This window comes from Xiphophorus couchianus, chromosome 17, assembly GCF_001444195.1.
Source record: "Xiphophorus couchianus chromosome 17, X_couchianus-1.0, whole genome shotgun sequence".
Lineage (NCBI taxonomy): Eukaryota > Metazoa > Chordata > Actinopteri > Cyprinodontiformes > Poeciliidae > Xiphophorus > Xiphophorus couchianus.
This window is the reverse complement of record NC_040244.1, coordinates 14,908,288-14,936,065: the sequence shown is the minus strand read 5'-3', so window position 1 is coordinate 14,936,065 and position 27,778 is coordinate 14,908,288. Positions and strand designations below refer to the sequence as shown.

Here is a 27,778-nt window from a genome sequence, read left to right as displayed (position 1 = left end):
CTTCACATTGAACATTTAATGTTGTCAGCTGCTGTTTTTGAAAAGTTCCTTACATGAAGAACCTTAATGGAATTTTCTCTGCGATTTGCTGTGTTCGAAACACTTTTGAGCACAGGAGAGGTTCCCTGAAGGTTACATTTAGCAACTACAATGAGACCTTTGAGGAACCTTTCAGGAATCTTCTCTCTAAAGTAACTTGAATGTAAGTTAAGCAACATTCATGATGTTTCACTCTACGAGCCTCCAGGGAATGTTCAAAAGTTTCAAAACTAACCTTCAGGGATTAATTCCTAAATCAGAAAGTATGTTAATTGCAATATTCATTGTTTGATTTCCTTGTAGTCTTTAGGTAAAGTTCTATGTCAATTAGCTTCAACATTTACAGGGACCTTTAGAGAATATTCCCTAGATGCCCCAAGAAGATTAGCTTCAACACTATATGACTTTCTGGGAACCTTGAGGGAACCTTCCTAAAGGTTTCCAGAAGGCAGTTGCAACATTGATAGAATGATGCTTCCTAAAGGTTCCCTGATACCTTCAACTTTGACAGTGCAAAATCCAAAATGTGATATTTCAGGAACTTCTGAGAAACATTCCATGAATCGTCACTGAAGGTTAGCTTCAACATTTACAGCTGGACCCTTTCTAAATCTTCACAGAATATCCCCCAAAAGTTCCTTGAAGCCTTAACATTGCAGCTTGGGGACCTTAGGGAACATTCTCCGAAGATACCTAGAGGGTAAATGTGAACTTTCACACCACACATAACCTCCACAGAGGATACCTAAGACTCTTTAAAGATTAAGTTCCACTTTTACAACTGGATCCTTTGGGTACATTACCTAAAGTTTCACAGAAGATTAGCTTTAAAATTCAGAGTGTAACCTTTTTACTGACTTCAAGGGATTTTAATTGGAGGTTATTGGCGATGTTCACAATGTGACACTTCACAAAATGCTCCCTTACTGTCTCTCGAGGTTCCGTGAGAACCAACGTCAAATGTTATACTTTTTATATTATGACCTTCAAAGAAATTGTACTAAAGGTTCCTTGAAGATTAACTACTCCATGATGTGACTCTTTGGGAAGCGTTGAGGAAAGTTCCTCAAAGCTTTCCTTGAACATTAAGAGGATGTTCTCTGAAGGTTCCTTGAAGTCCTGCTTTAAACATTCAGTGTTACTCTTTAGGAATTTTGGGGGAATATTTTCCTGAAGGTTCCAGAAGGCAACAATCATAGTATTAAAACCTGGAAACTTCCAGGGAAAACTTTGTAAAGGTTCTATGAAGTCTGTTGTCAACTTTCATATTGCATTGTGTTTCTGTGTTTCTAATGATGTAAAGCACTTTGAAATGCCTTGCTGCTGAAATGTGCTATACAAATAAAATTTGATTGATTTCATAATTTTCACTGGGTGGCATTCAAAGAACCCTCAAGGAACTTTCTTTGAATGCTTCCTGGAGATCAGCTCTGATGTCCGCAGTGTAACTCTTGGAAACCTCCAGGGATTGTTCTCTAAAGGTTCTGTGAGGTCTAATGTCAACTTTTACTTCCACAAAATGACCTTCAGAAGACCTTTTTATCAGTGTTCCTTAAAGGTTACTTCCATTTTCATGCGTTTAATTTTCTCCGCACACAGTAAAAAATGCTGGGTTATTTTCATAACCCAACTTCTGGGTAAGAGATGCTGGGTCATATGTTGGGTTACTTTGACCCAATATTGGTTCAAAAGTAGTGACCCAGCGGTTGGGTTGACTTTTTTTTTTGTTTTAATGAACTCCACTTAACTGATTCTGTTAGGTTTCAGGTTCAGTTGACTCAACACTTTACCCAATTGGTTGGGTCAAATACAGTTTGACCCAACCAATTGGGTAAAAATCCATTGCCCTCTTCACAAACCTCCATTTTCAACTGGACTGTGACCTGATCAGACAACACTGGATTTCTCAATTCAAATAAAACATGGTAAGTTACAATATCATGGCATAATATTTTTAAAGTTTATAGGGTTATTGTATTCTTCATATATTACAGATCTTTTAAATTAAATTTATGTAACTTTAATTTAATTATTTGATTTAACCTATCATCTTCGTTGATAGGGTAATGTTTTTGAAATAATTAATTTAATTCAAAGATAATTTATCCAATTTGGTTTAAAAAAAAAGGTGAGGGTGTGGGAGGGAGAGATAGCGCTTTGCCCCCCCCCCCCCTGGTTTTCGCGGGCCTCGTTCACTAGCGCGCGCAAAAGGTGGTAGCTAAGCTAGAATGCTAATAACGGATCTATAGCGACAAGGAGGGACTGGAGGCTTTGCAGTAGCGGTGTCCGAAGCGATACAGGCTATACAGGTATTCTTAGTAATATATCAGTAATATAACTGTTAAATGCCATTTTCATTAAGCCTTTTATTTCTTACTGAACACACTATGCTATGCTATTATACGGTTAACCTGGGTGAAACCGATTGAGGCAGTGGAGAAGAAAAAAAAAAGTATGCACCAGCAATGGCAGAGGAGGGGAAGCTAAAGTTGGATGCTTTCTGTCAAATAAAAGTAACTTTTACAGATTTCTAGTGAAGATTTAACTATATAACAATAAAATATCTGCTCGATTTATTGAAATATCTCTTAATTTAAAAGTGCTCCGACATGTTTGGAGTCGTCCCCACCGGTGTTCTGTCAGATCAGCAACTCTGCGATGGCATGTGCTTAACACAAACTGACGGCTATACTGTATCTGTCATTATTACCATATGATTTTATGTAAGCAGCAACATCATCATGACGCAGAAATTAGATAATGCGCACGTATGTTATTCTGGCCATTATTAGCCACCAAGGTGGAATTAAAAACATACAGTTATTAGTGAAAACAGCTGGATTAACGTTTGGGTTTACACAGATCTGCTTCATGTTGTCAGGTATCAGGTTGCGCTGGTGAAAACAAGACTGAACAGTGTGATCTCTCCTGGTGTCCCAAAAAGTGATGTTTTACATTTGTTCAGGGTTATTAGCTGCTAAACATATAGTCAATGTCCTATTATTTTTTCTTATTTGCTGTGAAATATTTGGTGATTGTCCTAAATAAAATATTTTTGCACACATTGTACAGGTTATTTTCCACATAGGAAAAAAATGACTCAAATTGTATCACTTTTTTCCCTGAAAGATCTGAAAGATGGATGAGTTTGTAAAACAGAAGCTGACTGAATGGAAACTTTCTGACCTAATCCCTGCTTTTGAAGGTAGGTTAAGTATATACATGTGTGTGTGTGTGTGTGTGTGTGTGTGTGTACTTAAAAGCATGCATTGGCAACATATTGACATCCATTCTTACTAATTAAAATTAAAAATGACACATCTCATCTTTTCTTAAATTTCTAAGAATATTAAACTGCAGCTAAATAACAGCTATTTTATTTTTCACTATTTATCTGTAGAACATCCGTGAGATCCTCAGTGCCTCCCCTGAAGGTAGACCTGTGGTTATCAGTCTTGATGGAAATCAGCATATATCCATTCGTGAAAGACGGTGCATGGTCAGAACACTTGTGTCACACCTGATGGATCAATATGGAGAAAAGTGAGTATTTCTTGTAAAAACTGGATCAATTAGGTTGTTTTTGTGACATTTTGCTCTTGGTGAGAACATTAACGGCATTGTGCAGTGCTCACCTAAGTAAAATTTCTCCAGTTAGAAGTCTTAAAGTATGTGTTGGGCTAATAAAAACAGAATTTTTTGGAAATTGTTTGTGTTTTAAGGTTTCTGCTCTATGTTTTCATCTTACAATAACTAATTAAAATAAAATATTTTACTTGCCTGTCTTACTGAATGTAATTTTTTTTGTTTCCAGCCCATCTTCAGACACTAAAGCAATTCTGGCATCTTCGATTGTGGACCAGTTTCCATGTTTAAGAGACAGCCATGGCACAGGATATGTAAGTTTTCACACTTCAGAGAACTAGCACACAAGTACTTCAACAACTTGCACAATGGTTAGCATTAAATATCATTGTAACTATGGTGTTTGAGCTTTGAGTTGTAGGTTTAATAAAAAATTTGGACATTAAAACAGAAAGGCTAACATTTAACTTTTATATTTCTTTTGTTAAAAATGTTCAGGACGCCTGGTTTACCCGCGGAAGACAACACAGGCCAGCAACTGGCTTTCTGGAGGAGCGTTTCCGTAATGTAAGGAAAAGGCATCAACCAAGGAAGAAGATGCTTTCAGCCCCAGAAGCTCCACCAAAAAGATCAAGTTTGCCTGGTACTAGCACATAGACTTTTTCCAAGCCCTATTGTTTTGAGCAGCAATCTAAGCTCTTATTGCTGTGAATTACCTCACATTTTTATTCTTTTAATTCCTGTAATATTTTTTTCCCCACAGAACCAACCATCAGTGCTGAGCGTGCCATCCAGATGACAGAATGGCTAAAAAATAACTTCTGGCCCGCAGACCAGGTTGTCCAATACATGCGGGAAACTGCAGTATATCGCACAGGATGGATCCGCTCAAGTGGGACAATCCCAATGCAGCAGATTTTTGCAGAGTTCCCACGTTTGTTGGACACACCAGGGATGGTGAGGTTATACCTCATATTGAGATCAGTTAAATGTTAAACAATAAACTGCAATACCATGTGAAAATGTACAATTACAATCAAACTCAAAATGTCAAACTACCCAGAACATACATTTGTAGCACCCATGAAAGGTTGAATGTAATAGTTCATTTCACTTTTACATTTGATTTGTATTTTTGTCTTTTCTGATTGTTAGATTTTGCAGGACTTTGCCGTTTTATATCCACAGTCTTGTGGATAACTGACAGAGAACTGGAACACCTTGTTCTCATCAAAGGTCATTCGCATGGGGAAGAAGGAGGAGAGCGGTCTTCTGCCTGAGATTGAGTTGCTTCCACAAGGTATTGAAGCTCAAAAGGAACATTTTCTGAACTAATTTTTTTCTCCTGTGGCTCTTTTTTGATTGTGTAGCATTTTAATCTGAGTTTTTCTTTGACAGACAAACAAGGTGACGTGGCACTGCAGCTGCTGCCAAAACTCCTCCATGCTGTTCCCTACAGAGTTGGGCGAAAGGTGGTCAGACCCAGCAACCTTGAAGTCCAGCAAGCCTTCATTGATGTCCAGCCAGTAAGTCTATCTTCATGTCAGAATGAGTTCTTTGCTGTTTAAATGTAGTTGAAACCAGAAGTTTAAAACAAATATGCTTTTTTTCCCTCACTGTTCTCCCTGTCATTAATCTGGAATTTACCAAGTCCTAATTGACGTGAAATAAGAATTTTAATGTCATATAACACGAGACAGCGTTGACCAAAAATATGTCTTTTTATATAGTATATGTAAACTTCAAATGCAAGGGTCTTTTGATAATGTATCAAACAAAAATCACATAAGAATTAGTCAAAAATTATTAGTGGGGAATGTTCCTCCTTACCTTTAAATGACTAATGGCTTCCTTTCTGCTTTTTCCACACACCAGATTGGGACAAATATGGTGGAATATCTTGGAAGTACAGCAACAGAGCATCCACGTGTTCTCATGCTTGGGGACAGGTATTGTTGTTCCCAAGCATTTGTTGTCATAAATGGAACTGCTTTGGAATATCCATCTCTTTTGTGGGCCGTTGACGGCTGTTTCAAATCATTCTTCGTTTTTGATGTGAGTTATCCGAAGTCGTGTATCCAGACTTGGGATTTTCTCCAAACTGTGATATATGAAATCCCAGGAAACGAGTCACCCCCGATAAAATTAATGAGGGCACAGTTGGAGGCCATGGAAGAATAAATGCAATTCTTCAATAACCCTTAAATAAGTTTTAAATGTTCTGATTGAAAAACCTTCTTTGTTACTATGTTACTATTTTTTTTTTACATTTCCTTCAAACTCTTTTGATGAAAATATTTTGTTGTGTACACCAATAAAGTAAAAAAGGGTGCAGATTTAATCAATTGTTTATATGTAACTTTTACATGTCTGTATTAAAAATTTCATGTATGTTGGAATGTATAACATTTGCAAATAAAAGTTATTTTGAGCTAATCTGAATGTTTTTAGTTAAATTTTTATAGTGCATTTTAAAGTAGAAAAGGAAAAAAAAATTAAAAATAAAAATATGGTGGTAAAATGACCCTTTTAATGGGTAATAAATTTCAACCCAATATTGAGTCATTTTAACTTTGGGCAGTGGTCAATTTAACCCAAGCTTTAGGTTGCAGCTATGACCCAATGTGCTGGGTCAAACCCTCAACCCAACCCAGTTGAGTTAAAACAACCCAGCGTTGGGTCGGTCCATATATGACCCAGCGCTGGGTTACGTATTGGGTTATTTTTAACCCAGCAGTTTTTACTGTGCAGCTAAACTGAAAAGTGGATACTACAGAGTAAGACCATGACAACAGGGTCATGGCATGACGGCCCTATCACTTCTTCTGTGAGGCGGGTTTTCGAGTGCGTAAGTAACCCGCTTGCTGTTGGCTTTCTGTTGTAACCTGATTTCGTGGTCCAAACCAGAAACCCAGTTTCCTTAATGGGGGTAAGGGATTAAGAGAAACCCGGTTAACTAGATTTGCAGGGTGGGATGGGACAGCGTGAATTCTTGGCCAATTCTTGACATAACATTGATGACTCACATGAAGGTTGCTGTGTTTTCTTATAGCTGCCGGTTTACTACATATGGTAACCTGGGACACAGTGTCTTTTAAAGAACAAGAACTCTGTCTGGGAAAATATTTTTTAATAGTACTGACTTCAAAATATCACTATTTATAAATTACATTGATTAATGATTATTAATGCTTGACCGGCATACTTTGATTTTGTAATTGAATCTCTACCATCCCTGGATTAAGTTGTTCTTATCCATTTGTTCATTCAGGGCTTGACCAACAGAAAATGAAATAAAAGCTCGCCAAGAGCTCCCCCTAGTGGCTCAACAGGGAGAAAGTAAAGAGTTTTGATTTTACATTGCGAAAACTTCATCTGCTACAGATTGCAGTCTCATTTCATTTGGTCTGCATCTGGTTTCTGTTTATTATCATTGCTTAGAAGGTAGAAAAAAGTTCAAATTAAGTCTCAAGTAATTCATTTAGCACTTGAGTGTAAGAGGGGTATTTAAAGTTAGGAGAGACGACTTGTAGACAAGACCAAGTTAAACCACATCACATTGTTGATCCCTGTTGACTAGAGTGAGTTTGTTTTAACAGTTGAGATGAAGCAGGAAAAGACCAACAACTGTATCAATTTGGACAGTGGTGTTTGTTACATGGCCTGTGCCAAACAAAAAAGAAAAAAGGAATTTCCCAGAACAGTAAAGACATTGAAAACTTCAAGTGTTTAATTATTTTTTTTATTTTATTATTTCTGAGCAGTGTATCAACATAAAAAAAAACTGAGCAACATGAATGAATATATTAATGAGCATCCCCTTCTCTCCTCTACAGACAGTAGCCTTCCAGGTTTCTACCGCATCTTAACACAGTTCTGAGCCGTGGAACCGGGGAATCTTCCTTCAACAGCGAGGGGAATACAGATCATTTATCTTTTCGGCTTTTATGTTGATTTTACCATACGATATAGTTGCGCTCATTGTCTCTTGGCAAAACGAAACATGCAGCATTACCCTTTAATAATCTGCCGACGACTGTTTGTTACTCGGCAGTAAACTGGTTTGGTCCAAACGAGGCAAATGAATTGTCTCGCTTGATAAATAAGAAACATTTTCCTGAACCTTTTACTACCTCGTTGGAAAAATCCCTTTAGTTAAAGTGACACCGCAGTGGATTTCAAGTCAAGTGTTGCTGTATCAAGTGAAATATAGCACGCATCGCAACTATTCACCCTCCGTTTTTCTTCTTCATGATAAATAAAACAAACACTGTCGATCCTAGCACAAAGCAGACATTTGACACTAAACAGTGAGACACTTCACCTCACAACACAAAAGGAGATCATCCACTTCATGAACAATTGTCCCTTTCCTAGTCAGTCTTCAAGTCGCCTCACTATTTCTCTGGAGTTTTCTGAAAGCAGGTTTTGTTTCTGAATTCGACACATCTGTGGGAAACTACCAAATACTGACCAAGAGGCTTGAATTTTCTAGTTTGAGATTGTTTCAGTAACATTTAAAACCTTTTCTGTCATCAATCAAAGGCAGTCTTGGAATTCATCAGCCTTTCACACAGCCACAGTGTCGTCACCAAGCTTTGCATTGACACTTAAGTTTGAACAGAAATTCCTACAAACAGATTTTGTGTCGTTTGAAAGACATGACCAGATGGAGAACACATTGGATGCCATGTCTAAGTTTATCAGTTTCAACAAATGATTAGACCCCCCTGTCAGCATACCTTCCTAGAAGATCAAAATAGTTTAAATATGTTGAGCCAATCTGTTTACTCTAGTTTCTCCATTCATGTGCAGTAGTAAGATTTCGAATGGCAGGATTATTTCTTTAAACATGACACAAACAGAGTGGCAATGGAAGAAAAAGTTATGTTTCGGAAGGTCATGCAATGATTTTGATATCAGATCAAAGAGTTGGCAGTACTGTCCCACAGCTGGTTCCATGGCAACATTGGGTGTAGATACAAGCAGTCATCAAGTCCAAAACATGCCCAATGTCTTCATTGGCAAGTCAACCCAAGATTCAAGAAGTATCCAAGGTGATCCAACACATGTCCATTTAGGGAGGCCTAGCTAGGACCTCATCATGACAGAACAGGTTTGTCAAACTCCAGCCCTCTATGGCCTGGTGTCCTGCAACATCTAGATGTGTCCCAGGTCCAACACAACTAAATCAAATGGCTGAATTACTTTCTCAGCATACAGTCAAGTTCTAGTGTAGAAGGGTGACATCTTGGGGAAGACAGGCAGAAGTATGATGTTCCTGTCTGGTTCCATCAAAACATTACCAGAGAGAACCTTAGGTTATGCGCTGTGGATCTCCTAACCCTACATTTATGGTGTTGTGGTCCATCTTGGGTGTTTGGAACCTTCACAGAGAGTGTGGTGACCCACCACACTCTCAGTTTAGGGCTACTGTGTGGTATTGCTGGGAACTTGCACAGTACAACCACCTGGTTCGAAGCAAACACCCAATGCAACCTCCAATCAATTACCTGCACAAAGCACTCACTGTGTCTGGTGACCTTCCTCCACTGTTCCAGACTGTTGGATGCTCCAGCAACTGGCTGGTAAAACTCACTCTCTCTCCTCTTGAATCCACCACTTATTACCAATCACATCATCTATATACCAATTTACGGCGATTTTTGTGGCTGACTAAAAACAAAAAAGGGCTCGCTAATAAGAGATGTCCACGGACGTGGATAGGATTCTGAACTTTTTTCTGTTTGTTGTTTACATCAGAGGGTGCGATTTCACATAAAACACAGCCAATTAAAATACAGTGAATGTCTGCAAAAAGAAAAATCCAATTTATACATTAAAAAAAAAACACTAGCAGCATAAATAACACAAACACATACAAATATTTGCCTTTAAAACCCTCATCAGTCCAACTGATGAGGGTAGCATTTTTGAGTGTAGTCGGCCAAGGCATTTGTAGCTCGACAAATAAATTACTTACATGGAAAATGTAAGAAAAGAATTAACATGGGGTTATTACAGAGAAATTATCAGAATGCTGAAGAACTACTTTTCTAGCAGAGACCTTTAGAATCAGCTAACATAGGGATTCCTGGGAATATTTCCGATTACATTTACTCTTAGAACGCTTAGCAGACATCTAAGAAATGTCACTGCTCACGCACACATTTTGCTTTAGAAGTTTTGATTTAGTAAATGGAAATGACTTCCTTTTCAAGGGTGGTTTCCTGTTAATAAGCGACGGCTCCATTCGAACCACGGCATGTGATGAACTTTGGTAACTCCGTAGTCTCCCCTTCTGAGACTTCATGGTTAAAGACTGGCTTTACAGGGAGCGTTTTGTTTGTTGGCGTGCTTGTGAGAGGGATAAAAAAAAAAAAGTGTTAAAACGCATCCTACAATGGACATAAAATGAAAAATTAAAAACTCCAACCCTAGAGAGATCACTCTTATGCTGTTTTTGACCTATTTTAGTTCCATTTTTTACTACTTAAAGAGTTTCCTGTTTTATTATCTCGTCCATAAAAACCTGCCTTTGTATTATCACAACCCTCATAAATCACCTAAAAGACACCAGCTTATATATTTGCTTTTTGTTATACATATAATTCAAGCTGCCCCTTTACCGTTCTCTCAAAATCAATCAGCTTTATGCTAAGCTAATCTTAATGAATGCCTCCTAATTAATGTTTTCTAAACTACAGTGATACATCTAGCTACTTAAAAAGGCACTTTTGCATGTTATGTTGACTTAAGAAGCAAGAGGCTGGGCCTGCGGCTCATTAAGTTTTACATCTTAAAAGGACACAGAGCAATTTGGCAATGCCTCACGCCGACTAAGCAGAAGAATTACGAGTTCCGTCTTGTTGCTTTGCAGGGAGTTACACTATTTAACCTATGCCAGTGTCCCACCTTTATAAAGGAGGATTCCAGCAGGATTTGGGTGTTTGCTCATTCCTAAAATATTATACCCCTCGCTTTTTTGATATCCATCCTCAGATATTACATATCTTAAACAGAGGACGCTCAATTAAACCCCAAACAGAAGATAAAAAGGTGAAACTCACAATATACAGACAACTCAAGATGTCTTCAGTCTAAACCGATTGTGAGATTACGATTAATAACACTTTAATACCTACGCTGCAACAGCAGGCGGCGACAAACCGAACATCAATATCAAAATTAAAAAACGGAACTTGCTTCGGGTCGGAGCTATAAAACTCATTGGAAATCGTGCTGGAATTCTCCGTACAGCACAGCAGCATGTGTGCTTCAGTAGTTCTGGTTCTCTTCGGTCACCCAGACTTTGATTACAGTGCTGGGAGCTTTTAAGCGGACGTCAGTTTGCAGCTGTGTTAATGTAACCGCCAGTGTATCAACTATCAATGTGAGGATGCAGAAAGCAGGGATTTGTATTCAAGCCCCATTCCTGCCATCAACTTTTAAGCTAAACATGCAGATATGCTTAATTAGTGTCCTAGTTAAAGAGCTGGCCCGAGAGCTATGGCTAGAGACAGCACACGTGAAATATAAACAACCGAGGTAATGCGGCGACGCTCCGTCGTCTCCCAGCTCCTTCCAGTGGGGCGTTTTCTTGGCGGCAGAGCTGACCTAAATAGCTTGTGACGATGGTTACGTTTAGACCGAGGGACCGACGGTGCGTCGCGGCACCGGCGTGGCCCGTCAGAACCGGAGGGGGCTCGGCGGCCCGACCCTGTGTCCGTTAAACGTCTCTGTGTTTGCTTTCCTTGAGCGTGTCAGGCCTTTCCTGCCTTCATGTATGTGGGGATGGTGCCTCGCTGAGTCAGGCCCTCGAACCGTTTGTACGTGTAGTTCAGGAACACCCAGTCCTTTGATTTGAAGTCAGGCTCTGTTGCATTGGCTGTCAAAAACACACAGAAAATTGATTCAATTGACTGATAAAGATCCGATGTCGGAAAGGAGGAGTTATGTTAGGATTGTATTCTGCAACTTTACCCCTAGATGTCACCAGATTCTCTACACCGTGCCTTTAAGTTCACTTTGTTTTCAGTTAAATAATAGCAATATTTACAACAGAGGTAACCTCATGCACGTGTGATGCGAGTAGCCGCTGTAAAACTGAGTTTTACTACAATATAAACTGGAAAACATGAGACATTTGATATGACAAACCTGGCTGAAGGATGTCTGATTCGGGGAAGTCATCAAAGTTTGAAGTGTCATCAATACTTTTGATTTCGATAGAAATGGCTGCCGGTCGCTCCCTGTGGACGGAGACAAGAGGTGTTCCATCTTCTGATAAAAGGTTAGTGTAAAGTGAGTCCGCGTTTAGAAAAGCAGGTTTGTTTGTACCTGATGTGTTCCCAGTCCACTGACTCAAAGAATGGATGACTCTTGATCTCCTCTACACTCACAGCTCCGATTCTGTTCTCCGCATCAGTGCAATACCTTCAGTAACACCCAACAGAAAATTAAAAGTGAAAAGCGAAAACAGAACTGAAAACTTATAGAAAGAAAGCACATCCAGTTTCGGGGTCTGATCTTCCCGGGAGATTGGAAGGTAGGAAAAGTCAATGTTTGAACCTTAAAATCAAGTCTTTGGCCTTCTCTGAGATGGGGACTTCAGGTGGGAAGACGAGCGTTTCCTTCCAGTTCATGACCTTCCTGTAGGTCTCCTGTGGCGTCTCCGAGCAGAAAGGCGGGTAACCTGCCAACGACCCGAACACGCAACAGACAGAAGAAACAATGGTGATGCCTCAGTACCATCTACTGAGGTTAGAAATCCTACTTTAAAGTCTTAGAGCGAGCTTAAACGTAAAACGTATCAATCCAACAACACCAAGAAGAAGTCTGTTCTTACCGATGAGCATTTCATACATGATGACACCCAGAGACCACCAATCACAGAGCTTGTTGTACCCTGTCTGCATGAACACTTCAGGAGCGATATAGTCTGGCGTTCCCACAGTGGAATAAGCCTGTAAGTGAGCCGCAACATTCAAAACTCAGCTTTCTAAATGGAAGATATGAAAATCAAGTCTAAAACAGGGAATAGTCCGGTCCGACTCACTCCCTTTAAGTTCATCGTATTGATTAAACAGACCAAAGTTTTCTTGTTTTAACTTAGTCGGAATTACAAAGATTATTTTTATATGCTAAATGCCAGAAACCTCGGTGAGAACAGATTTTAGAAATGTTTTTGTAACTTTCCTTCAATTCAAAAGCTTATATCATCAGTATCATTGGTATCTGTCGCTTAAAAATGTGTGACTTGGGACGTTACAAAGAGAAATTCTTAAAAACAGTTCTCGTCATATTTTCAGGGATTTAGCAAATAGAAAAAAAATTGGTAATTCTAACTAAACTAAAACAAGAAAAGTTTGGTCTAACTTCAGACAGTCAGAAAAAAAAAAGTTTGTCTTTTTATTGGTTGTATGTAAATATCTGGTTTGAAATGTATAGACAACATGAAAAAGTGTGGTCCATGTTTGGATGACAGCGATTTTAAATGAACTCCATCTGGAGAAGAACGGATCAAATTTGACATTTGCACATGACGAGTGCATGAAAACACCAAAACTACACCTCAGCTACAGTCTAAAAAGGATCCGTACCAGCTGTCTCCTGTTCTTCTTCCAGGTTTCTGCTTTCCTCTTTGAGTTCATGTTCTGGAAAGCTGGGAAAAAACACACAGAACAAAGAAGAGAAGCATCGCATGAAACAAAATAGAACAATCTCAGTTATATGCTGCTGCTTTTATTGATATTTGGTTCAATCTACTTATGCGGCTCACAGAAATCACTGGGTGGGTTGTGCGTCAGGTTCCTGTAAAACTCTGTGCGATGAGCCTTCTTGAGTCCGGTGCACAGCCCAAAGTCAGACAACTTCACGTGACCCTGGAAGCAAACCGACATTCAGTGACACTACGACTCTGGAGTCATTTGAGGGTCATGCGTTTGGTTCTGACCCTGGAGTCCAGTAGCAGGTTGTCAGGTTTGATGTCTCTGTGGATGAAGCCCAGCTGGTGGATGGAGTCGATGGCGAGGACCGTCTCTGCGATGTAGAACTGCGTGGCCTCTTCCGACAGGGTGTCCTTCTTCATGAGCAGCGTCATCATGTCGCCTGGCAAACAGAAGGGCAGGAGATGTTTCTCGCTTGTTGAACATCATCGGATGCTGTGTAGGGGGATAAGCACCTCCAGGCAGGAACTCCATGATGAGGTAGAGGTTCCTCTTGTCTTGGAAGCTGTAGAACATCTTGACCACCCAGGCGCTGTCCGCCTCCACCAGGATGTCCCGCTCCGCGCGGATATGAGCCACCTGCAGGGGGAGCCGGCCATGAACTTAAGAACACAGCAGGGTGTAATCTTGCGACTGGAACGGCAGAACAAGGAGTCACCTGCTCTTTCTCCAGCATGTCTGCTTTCCTCAGGATCTTCATGGCATAAATGTGTCCTGTGTCCTTCTTCTGCACCAAACGGACCTAGACGAAGAGAACGTTCTCGTTTTATTTAAACGTATCAATCAGTCATTCAAGTTTATTTGTTCAAAGTGAAAACATAAAAAAACACATCAAACACATCATGTAGTCAATAGTTGTAAAAACCAATAGCAGATATTATTTTTGATGATGTCAAGTGACTTGATCACTTGACTGTATGATGTTTTTATGACTTTATTTTTGTGTTTTTATTATGTAAAGCACTTTGAACTGCCTTGTTGCTGAAATATGCTCTACAAATTAACTTGATTATTTCATAGATAGATATTGAATAAGAGAGTTCCTAGGATCAAGCTTTGAGGTACCCCACGTGGGACTTCTGTCCGCTTTGGTGAAAAGTTATCTACGGAAACAAGGAAATCCAGGATTTTTTATGTAAGATTCGCACCAATTGAACCAACTGGACTTTTAGTTTCACTGAACCATTTTTGGACTAAAAAAAACTTGACCTACCTCTCCAAAAGCTCCCCTTCCAATAACTTTTAGAGATTCGAAGTCGTCCAAGCCGAGCCGCGTCCTCTTCAGACGCAGAAACTCCGTCTCCTTACGGGCGTGTTGCGAGCGCCGCATCACTTTCTGCAATGGTACAGAGACGCCGAGTTGCCCGACTGACTTCAAAAATTACAATTTTGGATTTTTGCGGTGATTTCATGTTTGTACAGTGCCTAATTAAAGTATCCCAGCCCCTCTGACATCTTTACTATCTATTCAGTTCATCTACAGCTGAATTTATATAAAACGTAGGGAGGCAATCGATTTTGCTGGATTTCATTTAGGGACATTGGATTATCAGAAGGCTGAATGTACTAGGTTTGCATTTGTGGGGGAAAAAGAATCCTGAGCTATTATAAGTTTGAATATCACATAAAATCCAAATAGATCTATTGAAATTTGTGGATCTAATGTAAAAGAACATGAAAAAGTTGGATTTGTACCTCCTCGTCAGGCAAACCCTCCTCTTCCATGGCCTTCTCCAGCTTCTTCTGCCTAAAATGAGGAAGACGCCACATAAAACAGGTCGCAGGTCATTCAAAGCATTCACAGTAAACACGCATGATAAAACATCTCCAGTTTCTAGTTTCCTCCACATAAGCCTGTGAATGTAATTGTTGGAGTAGAAGCTTCCAGGGAGCGATTCATACGCCAAAGGAGGTGTAGGGTGTTGGTGTAAACAGAGACTCGTGTGTCTCCTACAGGAGTTCCCTGAGCAACAGGTCAACCCTCAGGTAACAGGAGAGTGACAGGCGTTTGTTTTGTTCACACCGTCTCGGGGACTGTTCCCTTATCTACGAGCCTGAGCGGTGGAACGCGACGCTGTAAACAACAGCTCCATCTAGCCTCGGCGACTCTCCCGTCAGCCGCTTTTACCTCATCTCCCGCTCCTCGTGCTGCGTGAGCAGGGTGCTGTAGAAGTTCTCCAGTGTCAGCTTGGCCACGGTCACCCTCTCCCGGGTGTGGTTGCTCATGGGAAGGGCAGCTGCCGTCCCTCCCGTCATGGCCATGCTATCCTGGTGGACAACAAAAACACAAACGGATGAGTGGAGGAGGAAGCAGGTCACCTTTTGAATGGAACGGTTTTGAGTTTTGGCAGGTTACCACGAGAACTTGCTTGTGAGACTTGGAGCACAGGATTACATCATAGAGGCGTTTAGGCTACGTTCACACAGAACGTCTTGATGCTCAAATCAGATTTTTTTTTCGCTGAAATCCTTTTTTTTTTTTTGGGCGTGACTGTTCATACTGCTAGTTAAATATGCAGGAGAAGAACGTTGATGTCACACAACATTGCATTGCTTACGGAAGTGATAGTAAATGGAACCGTTCATGGAACGATTTTAAATTTTATTCAGCAGTGGGAGCCAACAGTATTGCCCCACGATCATAACAAGACGAAGGAAGCTGATAAAAAGAAAGTAAAACTAATATTGATGGCTGTTTGTGGAGAATTTACAGCAATTTCTGTAGGCCAGTCTGTTGGGATGTGTATTCAGAGCCAAGAGTGGTGGGACTGCGATGTGCTTCACTGACACAGACTTCTGTCAGAATTTCGTAACCATAACCTTCTGAATTATGACGTACTGATGACATGAAAGCCAGATAAAATGCAACATGACCGTTCAGGCAGCAGACTGTTCTCACTGCAGAATAAACAGATAGGCTCCTGTCCACCCAAAATGATGTCTGCGCTTAAACACCTATTTGGAGGTTTCATCATCGGCTAAAGATGTGTTATTAATGTTCTAATAAGACAGTTACCAAAGAAGCCACCACATTAAAGCTCCAATAAGCCTATTTTGGCTGATACATGGCAGCTGTGAAAGAAATTTATGATCTTGGTTCTAGTGGCAGTATTATTATCATACTTCTATATATCTATATCATGTGTATCCAACTGGTAAACTATGTGAATGCTATGGGGATTGTTTTGGGTTTTTTTTGGTTTTTTTCAGATTCTATCTGGTATCTCGCTAAGATATTCCAGTGAGCCACGAAATGGAAAAGCCACATGCTGGATGGCTCGTGGCCCATGGGGCTTTATTTCATTTAAAGGTTTGAACAGAGTGGACTCTTTCGACTTTAATGGTCTTCGTTTAAACCGGGCAGGCCTAAGAATAAATAAATAAATAAAAAACCGGCAACACATTTGACAGCCAAGTGATTCCCATTCCCCTTCAAATACAGGGGGGGGGGGAAAGTGTTTGCCTCTCACAGGTGGCGTCAGTTTTAGTGATAAAATCATCTGAGTATTGAGGAAAAGATGGTGAACAAACCATAAACAGACATGCCAATCAAAAAGATCTTGATGACTCTATTGGGGAAACATTCTGTTGACTACCTAAAGAGGATGGTAGTGTCATGATGTGGCTAGCTGATAAATCAGTCTGGACGATATTTACATGAGAAACTGATCGTATTCTCAGATCTTATCTGCCTAACATCAAGCATCAGCAGGTGAAGCTTTTTCAAATATCAGTGACAAAGAAAGCTGGAGTCGGCGAAAGCCCTGCTCTGAAACAGTCACGAGGATAAATTGTCACAGGAGTTATTGAGATAGTAATATCGTTGGTTTGACAACATTTTCAAATAATGTGTTGGTAATGGCATAACAGTGCAAGATCTCAAAGATGAATACGGAACAGGACGACATTTGAAATATAAAAAAATAAAATAGAGCCAAAAGCAATAGAAGAAAAAAATAATAGTTAGCCTTAAAAAAAAGAATCATCAAAATTTAAATTGAGCTTCTTTTTTTTGCTGCAGTAAAAAAAAAAATATATATATATATATAATCATTAATAATCAGTATGTTGCATTATTTTTGCAGCAGTATAAATAATTGTTGCTTTTCTATTTTACATAAATTAAAAAGAAGGTCATAACCCAACTCAAAGACTACAAGACTGCTAAAGACAAACTAAGGAAATAAGTTCAATTTTCCTCCTCTTTAAGGAGCTGAATATTGATGAGAGCAGATTATGCAAACGTTACGTAAGAGAGTGAAAAAGGGACGAGGGTGGACGTGCACATCACTAAAACATTTGGCAGCGCGCCATCCGAAAGGCATGAATGGGTTAGATTAGCTCACAAAGACATTAAACAAGCCCTGCGGGACAGATATAGGAGCCGTGTTTCGTCTATTCCCCCGGCCCCTTTTCCCGTTTCGGCCCCGAAGGTCCCACAACAACAGGACACTTCCTGACTTCTGAGGGAAAATCCTCTGAATCATCACTGCAAAGTCCCTGATTTGGAGGGAGCCGGGGGGCTGAGGGTTTATTGAGGTTAGTCAACCTGGGTTACTGTAAGAAAGAAGCACAGTAACCCAACACTTCTTCTTCCTTGGGTTAGGTTGTCAGTATACAAGAAGAGTAACTAAAATCCTGCTGTTTTGATTGGATGCTGGTGACTGAGGGAGGTGAGTGGAAGAGCGGAGGCCTCTGAGGGGAGTGGAGCGATGAGGGCCACATCTAATGCACAGTGGAGGGGACAAAGCTGGCAGGAAAGGTGCAAAATGTATTTACTGCCAAGTCGGCAGGAACCTGAGTCATTGATATTTTTATTAAATATCAGATATTATTTTTACCATAACATGTTATAACTACAAATATGAATATGAATAACGACTCTTAAACAAATCAGCTTTCTTTCTGGACACAACCCAGAACCGCAGGCTGAGACTTAAAAGCCTTCAGACCAGTTAAATATTACTTTACTACACTGCTAATATAATACTTAGAAGTCAATGTGCTGAATATGATATTTAAAATCATCCTTGTGTGACTACAGATGTAAAGGTGGTCTGTGTATCTGGTACTGTGTATCAACTTTCGCCAAAGTTATAAAATCCCTTAAACTGGAACGATTACTGAAAGTAACTGGGTCCACCACATAAATAAATGGTGTAGAGATAAAAAAAATTACAATAAAATAAAAAATACAGGCTATTAGAGACTAAATTTTAGCTGGATTTCTGGGGGTGATTTTCCAAAACAAATCAGCTAGTGCTGAAATATTGCAAACTGTGAGCTCCTCTGCATCAGAAGCCATGACAGTGGGAACATTTCACCCCAGAGCTGCCCTGTTTTTCCATGAGTCCGCCTCCAACACATTGAGCTGCTTACGGTTTTTCCTCTCTAAGTGGACCTCGGCTGCGCGCGCCAAATAAACGCAGCATGTAGTGACGTTTGGGGAAACCTGATGGCTTCTTTCCATTGAGTACGTACCTTTCTCTGATTCAGGTTAGCAGAGCGGCTTGCGTTTCAGACTGACATAATGAGGAAAGTGTAACAGACTGGCTTCGGCATGACAGATTTGCCAGGCCGGGTTATGGGTTGTTTTTGGGTTTTTTTGGAAGTAATGCACTGCGTAATGTATGCTAACTTCCTATGCAGACAGTGTGTCTCTAGGAGGAGGGCTACCGGTTTTTACAACCCTATGAATTCTGGTCACTCATTGCAGGAGGAAAATTCATTATTGGGATCAATATCATTCTGCTTATTAAAGAAATATAATGCTCTTTGCTGCTGCTTGTTTAATTTCCACCGTTTACTCTTGGTCTGAGTGTTGTTTGTTAGGTGAAAACACCCGTGGCTCTTACCTGCCACATGCAAGTACGGGTAAAACTTGGTTTTTACATGCACTGTATGAGTGGGATTGCATTGACACTTAATGACGTGAGTAAAATGGAGTGGTTATTATGGAATTTGGACCAATTCCTCCTGAAAGAACTGGTGTAACTGAGTCAAGTCCACTAGCTCAGACACATGCTTTCAGGTCAGGACGGGGTTATAGCAGTTAGGATTTTTTTTTTTATAATAGTTTAGTTTTATTTTATTGTGACTTTTGTCTTATTTAGTAAGTTTTAATTAGTCCTTAAAGTCTGTTTGATAGTTTTTGTTAGTTGTTAGTAAAATATTGTTTAGTTTTTATTATTTATACTTTTTTTTAATATATATACTTCGGGTCATTTTTAGGTGCAGAATTAAAAAAGTTCAAAGCGTTGTTTTGTGATTGTGTTTACATCGATCCACTTTGAGGACTAAAAGTGCCCAAGTGTTCAGCTGTTGTCTTGATTTTTCCAGAAAATCTCATTTGTGAAGCGCACCAGTTCCTCCTGCGGCAAACCAAACCAGTTGTTCTCAGGCTTGCAATCTTCCCCTGTTTTCCTCCAATCGGTTTGGTCTGACATTTCTGGTTTAGTTTTCACTGTGCAACTTCTACATTCAGGTATCTAAAGGGATTTATTTACCCGCCGAAACCTTCACAATACATTCAAAGTCAGCTCGTGATATTAGAAATTTCAGTTTTAATATATTTACTTTCACGTACAAGACCATGACGTGTGGATACAGTAACAAAAAAAATTGCATTAAGTGCTCTCCTTTGCAGAAATCCTCCATTTTTGATGTTTTCAGTTCAACTGTTAACAATAATGTAACAAAAACCGCACGGGCGGGTCCAGGTCAGATTGGCTTTTAGTTATGGTTCAACTGTACACAGCGGCTAGACACATTTTCTTGGGCGTTCTCCTCCGCTGACATGCCATGATGATGTTCAAATTGTTCGCTCATCTAAATTTCGTTCCTGAGAAAGTTGCTCATTCCAGATCTTTTTGAATGCGTCGCAAATATATTTTCGAAACATACAAAAAAGCAAGACACGCCACACCACAGGTGGAAGCGGTTATGAACTGGTCAGAAGGTGTTATGTGGACGACCTGGGTCCAGCAGAATGTAGAAAATGAACCGGCTGCAAGCTAGCTGCACTCCAGCGGCGCTGCACGGCCCTTTAAATCCATCTGAAGGGACTGAATTTGGCTTGAAGTTAACTAGATCCACCCTGTAGCTAAACAAACAAGGCTGCACCACTCAGGCATTAACAAGGAAGGCATTATGGATGCAAGCAGCCTGTTTAGAAGCTCAAGCATGCAAGCTTGAAGCAGCCCATTAAAGCTAAAAACGACAAGAGCGTCCAGCGAAGCAGGGAGGGTACGGCATTACTGCTCTGACGGAACAGTTCCATTTGTTCAAGACGGCAACAAGACGTTTGTCCTGGTTACTCTGCAGAACCGCAGCAGTTCCTCAAAGATCTGTTTCAGCGAAGATTGAAAGGTTTTCCCCCCGGGCGTGCCGGGGTGGCGTAGTGGATAGCGCGACCCACATTTGGAGGCCTTGAGTCCTCAACGCGGCTGTCGCGGGTTCGATTCCCTGGCGACATTTGCCGCATGTCTCCACCCCTCTTTCTTTCCCCCTTTCCTGTCAGTCTACTTTCATATAAGGGACACTAGAGCCCACAAAAGACCCCCTGGAGGGGAGGGGAAAAAAAGTAATTCCCCCTTTAACAAGTGCTGACACACTTGGAGAATTATCTAGAGAGCAACAGCGTTTTGACAGGAGTTTTAAAAGCTTCTTCAAAACGCAGAGTTCCACCGGCTTACAGGTAACCAGCTGAATCTAATTCACAGCAAAATCGACAACAAAACAAACAATAACACCTTTATCCTTCTAAGACCCGGATTTCTCAGAATGTGTAAAATTCTCCAGTCAGACGCGCTCCACCCTTGCAGCACTGTTTTCCGTCTTGAATGAGACGACTCATTTATGAAGCCACTCAGAACACACATGAGCTCACACGTGCAAACACTCCCAAAACACCCAAACAAGAAAATGATCATCAATCAGACCTGCTTCATGAAGCCTTACAATATTAAGGGTCTTAAAAAGGAGCCCTTAATATTTTAATAAAACAATTCTTATGCTCAGGAATGACAACTTTGTAATTCATCCAGAATGAAAGCAACAGGAAACAGGCATATTTCAGATTCTAAGCAAATTGAACAAATTGAATTACATCAACACACCTGACGAGGTTTTGGTTTAGCAGATGGTTCTGCAACTCCTCCAGAACAACGCCACCCTGACAATGCTCTGCTGCTATCTGTGTTCTTTACACACTACAGACAAAAATGCTTTTGAGTTCCATTTTTTTATTAATCTTAATCCATAAGTATAAAAGTATTTGTATGTGAAGTTCCTCAAGGCTTTGTTGTCGGGTCACTTTTATTCAGGCATGAGCCGGCCGCCAAAATCAAGATTTGCAAAAAAAAAAATAAATTAATAAATAAAATACATTAAAGAGAGAAAAAAAACTGTCGGAAATCTGCAAAAATGTTCTAATAAATTGTTCCTGACAGCCACAGTCTGTTGGCTGAAAGAAGGCAGAGACTTTTCCCTTGAAAACAGTTATTGTTACTATCAATAACTGTCATAATCAACATGCTGTCTTGTTTTAGCTGAAGTAGAACTGATTTGCTTTTCTGTTTTAAATAAAATAAATCTTTTAGCTTTTACTTTTTTGTACTTCACGTTGTATTGCAAAGTTGTGGTATTTTAACTGAGAGAATGACTCAGGCCATTTTGCAACGCCTTATCAAAACCATCCTGTCTGAGATGCAGCTGCATTTGCGTGCATCTGGTTATTTAGATCCATAAATACACATGTTGATCAAAGGTCCTCAAAACTCAGCTCTCCGGTCACTTTTTAGTTCATATCCACGAGGCTCCTCAAACTCCATGAGATCACAACATCTTGTACTATATGCTGATGATACAACTTTCTATTTGCGTGCCCTCATGACCACAGTGTTTTGTAGTGTCTGACTTAGTGTAGGTATATCAGTGAGTGCATCAGGCGTAATGTTATAAAGAAGTCATCGTTATTGCTTACCTAACCTACCAGCATCTTAAAACTAGAATTAAAGCTATTCCTTTTGGATTTTGCTCTTTTTTTTTTTCTTGTATTTTCAATTTTATTTTATTTTCAGAGGCATTCGAAATTGCTTTGTGCATAACGGACGTCAGAATAAACTTGTCCTCATCTTATATAGGCTCTATTGTAAATAAGCACTGTTCAGACAATATTAAAATGGCATATTTTACATTTCACGTGCATTTTATTGTATTTTACCTACCTCCGTGTCCTGCTCCAGAGTCAATTATTGGCGTGCCGCCAGCACACAGCAATATGAGGGGAAAAAATATGTAAAATAATCCGGTCTGTGCCTAATATTTAGGCAGTTTCGGGCTGGTGGAACCAGTTAATATTGGCTGTCCGTCAGAGACCTATGAGGATGAACAGTAAACATCACCGGTATCAACGCCAAAATCATAACAAAGCTCTTCTGTCGCTGGCAGCAACCTCACCTAAAAATACTAGAAAAATATTTAACCGCTTTTAGCTGTCTACCCGACCCTCCCAAAAATATCAGCCGCCTTCCCGTTTCAGTCGCTACAAAACATAAAATAAGAACCGCTGCTTCCTGAGCTCGTCGGGCTCAGCAGACGCTCTGGGCTGACAACGCAAACACGTCGACATGGAAAAAACGTGAGCGACGTCCAATCAGCGGCGTCCGAAACGCGACTGCTTTTCCTCTAGCCAATCACGACGCGGACACAACGTAGAGGAGCAGGCGCTTCAACCAATGAGAGGGCCTCTGCCGTCACACAACGGACGCAGGTTTATTCGGCTAGCAGGCTCTCCTCTCGACAGCTATGAAAAATATACTGTACTACCTCCAGTTGTGAGCGTTGTTACATCATTTTGGGGGCTGTGGTTTGTGCGGACCCCGGCTAAAAATAGCGAACGTGGCGTCACTGTGTTAAAGTTAATTTCATAATGAAAAAAAGGCTCATTTTTCCCTCTTGCAGTGCTAAAAAAAAGTGTTTTCCACCTAATATATCATTTCACTGTTTGCTTTGAGGATATCTCACATCCTCAAACTATTTGATAAACTACCAAATAAAAATAATTCAAGTAAATATTTTTTTTTTTAAAGTTTTGAAATAATTATTTTCACCTATGAAGCAAAAATAACCCAGTCTGATCTTATGTGCAAAGGTTACTGTCTCCTTTGTTAAATCAGGTATTGACTTACATATGTTTTTCATTTACATTTTATTAGCCATACCCCGGCCTTATTAATGCTGGATCTGTAGAATGAAGAAATCACTTAAATTGAATATGTCCGACAACATATGAAGTAGGCTAAAAAGGCAACACATTGTACCTGAAGCCAAAGATCTAGACGTCTGGAAAGAGTTTTTCTAAGGTTTGGAACTCGAGTCAACAACAGTGAGAGTCATCTACCACAAATGGAGAAAATGTGGAACGGTTGTGAACCTTCCCACCACAGACCAGCCTACCTAAATTAAAGCAAGATTGCATCAACCACTCACCCAGTTAGTCAAAAAAAAACCCAAACCAACAAAAAAACACCTAAAGCCTCGCAGGCCTCGTTTGCTTCAGGTCAGATATGCGTTTTTGATTTCAGCAACAAATGAAAAAGAGATTTGGAAAAAATGACATGGCATGTGAGGGTTCTGAGGGTCAGCCACTGCTGAGAAAAAGCAACACGCAGGCCGAGAAAATGGACTTATGTAGCTTGGGGCTTCATTGAAAAACAAACAACAGTTTAGGTAGCTTTTTTTTCCACAAAATCAACTAAATTGTAGTTGGAAATCTTGCTTTCTGATTTTAGAATCCATTTGATATATGAATAAAATATGGGTGACAGAGTACTTTTTTTTTCATGGCACTGCAAATGACACAGCAAATTAAGATTAGGAGTTGATTATACATGCATGACTATTATCGTTGACTGTGCTGCACAAAGTAAGGCAGTTACACCAGATGGAGGTTTTGTGTACATTAACCCGAGCAATAAAACCATAAACCATGATAAGAATCCAAGACTTTCATTACGAGAAAACTTTCTGAGAACTTTAACATTTCCGAGTACAAACGTGTTCATTGTTTTACACGAGGTTGTAAAAATTAGGCCTTCAGTTTAAATCAAAGAGCAAAGCAGAAAGCCAGAAGGAAACCAGCCTACTTCCTGTAAAGGACCAATGGGAGCACAGCCACTGTATCAGGGTTGCTTTCAATGCTTCCTTGTAAAAAAATAAATAAATAAAAAAACATCCCAAAGGTCTTTAGGGCAGACGTGTAGGGAGCAAAAAAAAAAAAGATGGACCTGATTACTCCTGGGAATCACAGATAAACACAGACGTATCACTGACAACCCAGTTCTGTTGACCCAAACAAAGCACACAGCAGTTCAGAGTGGACGTTAACATTTTCCTGTTATAAATCTCCTTATTTGGACGACTCGCTGGCCTTTTACCGTCAGGGCTGTGTCGTCGCCGGGCAGAGGAAAGGTGGGTGTTCCCTGCCAGCATGTCTGGGTGTGGTGAGCGACAGACAAGGCTGTTTTTATGTTTCTCGTATCAATGGGGCCCACTGAGCTGTGACACAGCACCTATATTTAGTTTTGTCTGGTGAATTTCTGGCCTGCAGCTCATGCTGCGTGAAGTTCAGATTTAAATCAATCAATCAATCAATCACTTTATTTTGGCAAATTGTCCACATTAAACACAGGAAACAACTAAAGAAAAAAAAAAAAAAAAAACAACAATAAACAAACCCACAGTTTACCAAAAAAAGGAATACACTGAAGTAAAGCTTATTTTTGCCTACCGTTTTTTTTACCTTACAACCCACCAGGATATCTTCACAATATAAATCTACATAACAGCGTAAGATTTGATCATTCAGTTACATTTTAAAGCTCTTTTGAAATTCACCAAGAAAGGACAAAAATCATCATTCAATTCATTCCACAATTTCACACCAATAACTGAAACACACCTAGACTTTATCTGGCTTTTCCCTTTTGCACATTCAAATGTAAACAAACCTCACAAATTATATTTACTCTCTCTTAGCTTAAGACTTTTGTTCAATGCTTTATACATTATTTCCAGTATTTTTATAGAAACAATATCTTTAAATTTTAATATATTACTTTGAATAAAGAGTTTATCAGTTGGTTCACTGTATCCCACCTTATTAATAAGCCTTATAGCTTTTTTTTGCAGCTTAACTAATATATCAATGGTTGTTTTACTTGCATTTCCCCAGATTTCTGAGCAATAAGGCATAACCGAAGAGGAATATATAATGTGCAAGCCTTTAACATTTATTAAAACTTTTTATTTTAAACAATATTCCAATAGATTTTGCAACTTTATTTCTAATATATTCTATGTGAGGATTCCAACTAAGTTTATTATCTATAATAATCCCTAGAGATTTTGTCTCATAAACTTTTTTGATTTCAACTCCATTTATGCATAACTTTACATTATTATAGATCCGATTACCAGAGAATACCATGAATTTAGTTTTTCCTTCATTTAACGGCAACTTATTGTAATCAAACCATGTTTTCAACTCAGCTAATTCTTTTTCTACTGTTTTTATTATTTTATCCATATTTATTCCAGAAAAAAAAGAAATTTGTAAATGTATTCAAGACGCCTACAATTATCAGTGGGTCATATAAAAAGGTTGTCATTAAATTTGTTGATTTTAATAACAAAGTAATTACCAATTGCCTTTGCATTTATTGATCATCTTTTTTTTTTATTCCACATTTATTTTACCAGGAATGTCCTGCTGAGATTCACAATACCAAAGATTTGGAGGGAAAAGTTCTTTTAATTCCTTAACACTAAATCTTGAAGATGAGATGGATGGCTAATAGCATTATGCTAGCAAAGTCTTTGGCATAAACAGTCCCATTTATATATCTTTTTGCTAATTGTAAAATACTCAGCCGAAGGATTTATGCAAGGATAAATAAGGATAATCTCAGCTAATTTTTAAAAAAAGAAGAAAAGTAGGAGGTGGGACCCAAAACAGTTCCTTGAGGAACACCTAAAGATATTGGAAGCCTCTCGGATTAAAATAAATTAAAGCCCTGAAAAATGAAATATTTTTGGATATAATCTCATCTGTCTACTTCTCCTTTTCTACCCTCTCAGCAGTTTGTTTTTCTAGCTCTGCTTTGCCCCTTAAGAATTATGAAATCTACTAAAATAAGGGCTCACTTCCCTAAAATTCTCACACTTTCATGATGTAAGTGTTTGTTCTACTTTCTGTAAAAGTCACGAGTCGATGCCCGTCTGTATATTAAGAAACAACAACTTGGAAAAATGATATATCAATGGGGCCTATATGTAATCTTTTTTTTGTTCATCCATCTTCTGGTGACCAAATACTTTAATTCCATTGTTTTTTATGGATTTCAATGTACAGCCCTAACCAGATATTTACTTAGACTTGATGTAAAAAAGATACGTAACCTTTTTATTCTGACAGTTTGTCTTGAACTTTTTCCTAATTTAGGTCAATGTGTATTCCCAGATGTAATGGGAAAAGCCGAAATGAAATCGTTTCTATTATATTTCCTAGATTGTACTTTGTGAAGGGCTCCAGGAATTCTTCTGACAACAAAACGTCAACACATGATGATGCTGCCACTCCTGTACTTCACAGTTGAGAGGCTGTTTTCAGCCTTTCAATATTAATTTTTCTTGTAAATGCAGTGATTTTTTTTTATTAAAAAAAGGCCTTAAAAAGCAGAGCATCATTTTAAAATTGTCTGTCTGCAGTGTTTCACTCCATATTGTGACCTGGCTTTTCGTCTCTGAGTGGCACATCTTGGTATAGAAGTCATTTCGCTGTGGATTAATGAAACTTCCACTAGCTTCAGCCAAGTTATTTACACGTTTGGTTTAATTCTGGGTTCTCCTTCCTGGATGGCATGATGGTCGCCCATCTCAACGCAGCTTCCACTTGAACACAACGGAGCAGATGAACGTGGCACCTTTAGACATTTGAAAATCAAACAAGGATGAACCAGAATAGTGGAGCTTAACAGTTCTCTTTCTGATTTCTTGATTTTTTCCCCCCCATGATGTCACACATCGAAGAAGGCGTTACCTTAAAATATATTTACAGAAGTGCCTCCTGGTGTTCAAATGGTGTAAATCATTTGCCTCAATTGCCATGACTACCACAGTGCATAATCTTAACTTTACTTATTTTGTGACCTCAGGCACCACAGACGAGACAAACTGGAAAGTATTAGAGTAAGGTGTTGCTCACTTTCTAAGGCTGTTAGATAAAGAAAAGCTGCATCACTAAAACCTGACATTTTCCCATAGGTGTGTACATTTGTTTTGTCTTTTTTGGCCATTTTTTTAGATTGAAAGATGTTAGATCCGATACTACACGAAAGCCGTCTCTTAAATTAAAGGCGTTTCCA

The 27,778-nt window shown here is 39.4% G+C and overlaps 2 protein-coding genes across 3 annotated transcripts; one reads left to right on the top strand and one right to left on the bottom strand.

Annotated features, from left to right (window-relative positions):
• The first annotated feature begins 3,325 nt into the window (after nt 1–3,325).
• LOC114160639 (uncharacterized) lies at nt 3,326–5,851 on the top strand. Of its 2 annotated transcripts, none has more exons than XR_003598818.1 (7): nt 3,326–3,582; nt 3,854–3,938; nt 4,123–4,267; nt 4,388–4,581; nt 4,780–4,924; nt 5,023–5,150; nt 5,500–5,851. XR_003598818.1 is itself a non-coding variant. In XM_028043300.1 (7 exons), exons 1-7 carry the CDS (start codon nt 3,536–3,538, stop codon nt 5,803–5,805), a joined length of 969 nt encoding a protein of 322 aa, XP_027899101.1. In that variant the 5' UTR covers nt 3,326–3,535; the 3' UTR covers nt 5,806–5,851. The 2 variants fall into 2 exon arrangements, 1 of the variants encoding a protein (XP_027899101.1); XM_028043300.1 differs by having other exon boundaries at nt 4,861–4,924.
• A 1,499-nt stretch (nt 5,852–7,350) lies between these two features.
• Nucleotides 7,351–23,118, bottom strand: LOC114161113 (serine/threonine-protein kinase 38-like). Its single transcript, XM_028044178.1, has 14 exons — nt 22,580–23,118; nt 15,481–15,620; nt 15,048–15,099; nt 14,566–14,688; nt 14,011–14,094; nt 13,808–13,931; nt 13,580–13,734; nt 13,406–13,508; nt 13,227–13,288; nt 12,473–12,590; nt 12,196–12,319; nt 11,965–12,060; nt 11,785–11,876; nt 7,351–11,512 (listed from the first exon to the last, which is right to left on the bottom strand). Exons 2-14 carry the CDS (start codon nt 15,612–15,614, stop codon nt 11,388–11,390), a joined length of 1,392 nt encoding a protein of 463 aa, XP_027899979.1. The 5' UTR covers nt 15,615–15,620; nt 22,580–23,118; the 3' UTR covers nt 7,351–11,387.
• Nucleotides 23,119–27,778: the final 4,660 nt, after the last annotated feature.

What these genes read in the sequence shown, in the direction of transcription:
- LOC114161113 (XM_028044178.1), bottom strand. Translation starts at nt 15,614, where the DNA reads ATGGCCATGACGGGAGGGACGGCAGCTGCCCTTCCCATGAGCAACCAC. An exon ending in GTGGACTGGGAACACATCAG is followed by an intron (nt 11,877 to 11,964) that starts GTACAAACAAAC and finishes CTCCGTCCACAG; the next exon opens with GGAGCGACCGGCAGCCATTT. An exon ending in ATCAGACATCCTTCAGCCAG is followed by an intron (nt 11,513 to 11,784) that starts GTTTGTCATATC and finishes TGTTTTTGACAG; the next exon opens with CCAATGCAACAGAGCCTGAC.
- LOC114160639 (XM_028043300.1), top strand. Translation starts at nt 3,536, where the DNA reads ATGGTCAGAACACTTGTGTCACACCTGATGGATCAATATGGAGAAAA. An exon ending in AAAAAGATCAAGTTTGCCTG is followed by an intron (nt 4,268 to 4,387) that starts GTACTAGCACAT and finishes TTTTCCCCACAG; the next exon opens with AACCAACCATCAGTGCTGAG. An exon ending in TGTTGGACACACCAGGGATG is followed by an intron (nt 4,582 to 4,860) that starts GTGAGGTTATAC and finishes TTCTCATCAAAG; the next exon opens with GTCATTCGCATGGGGAAGAA.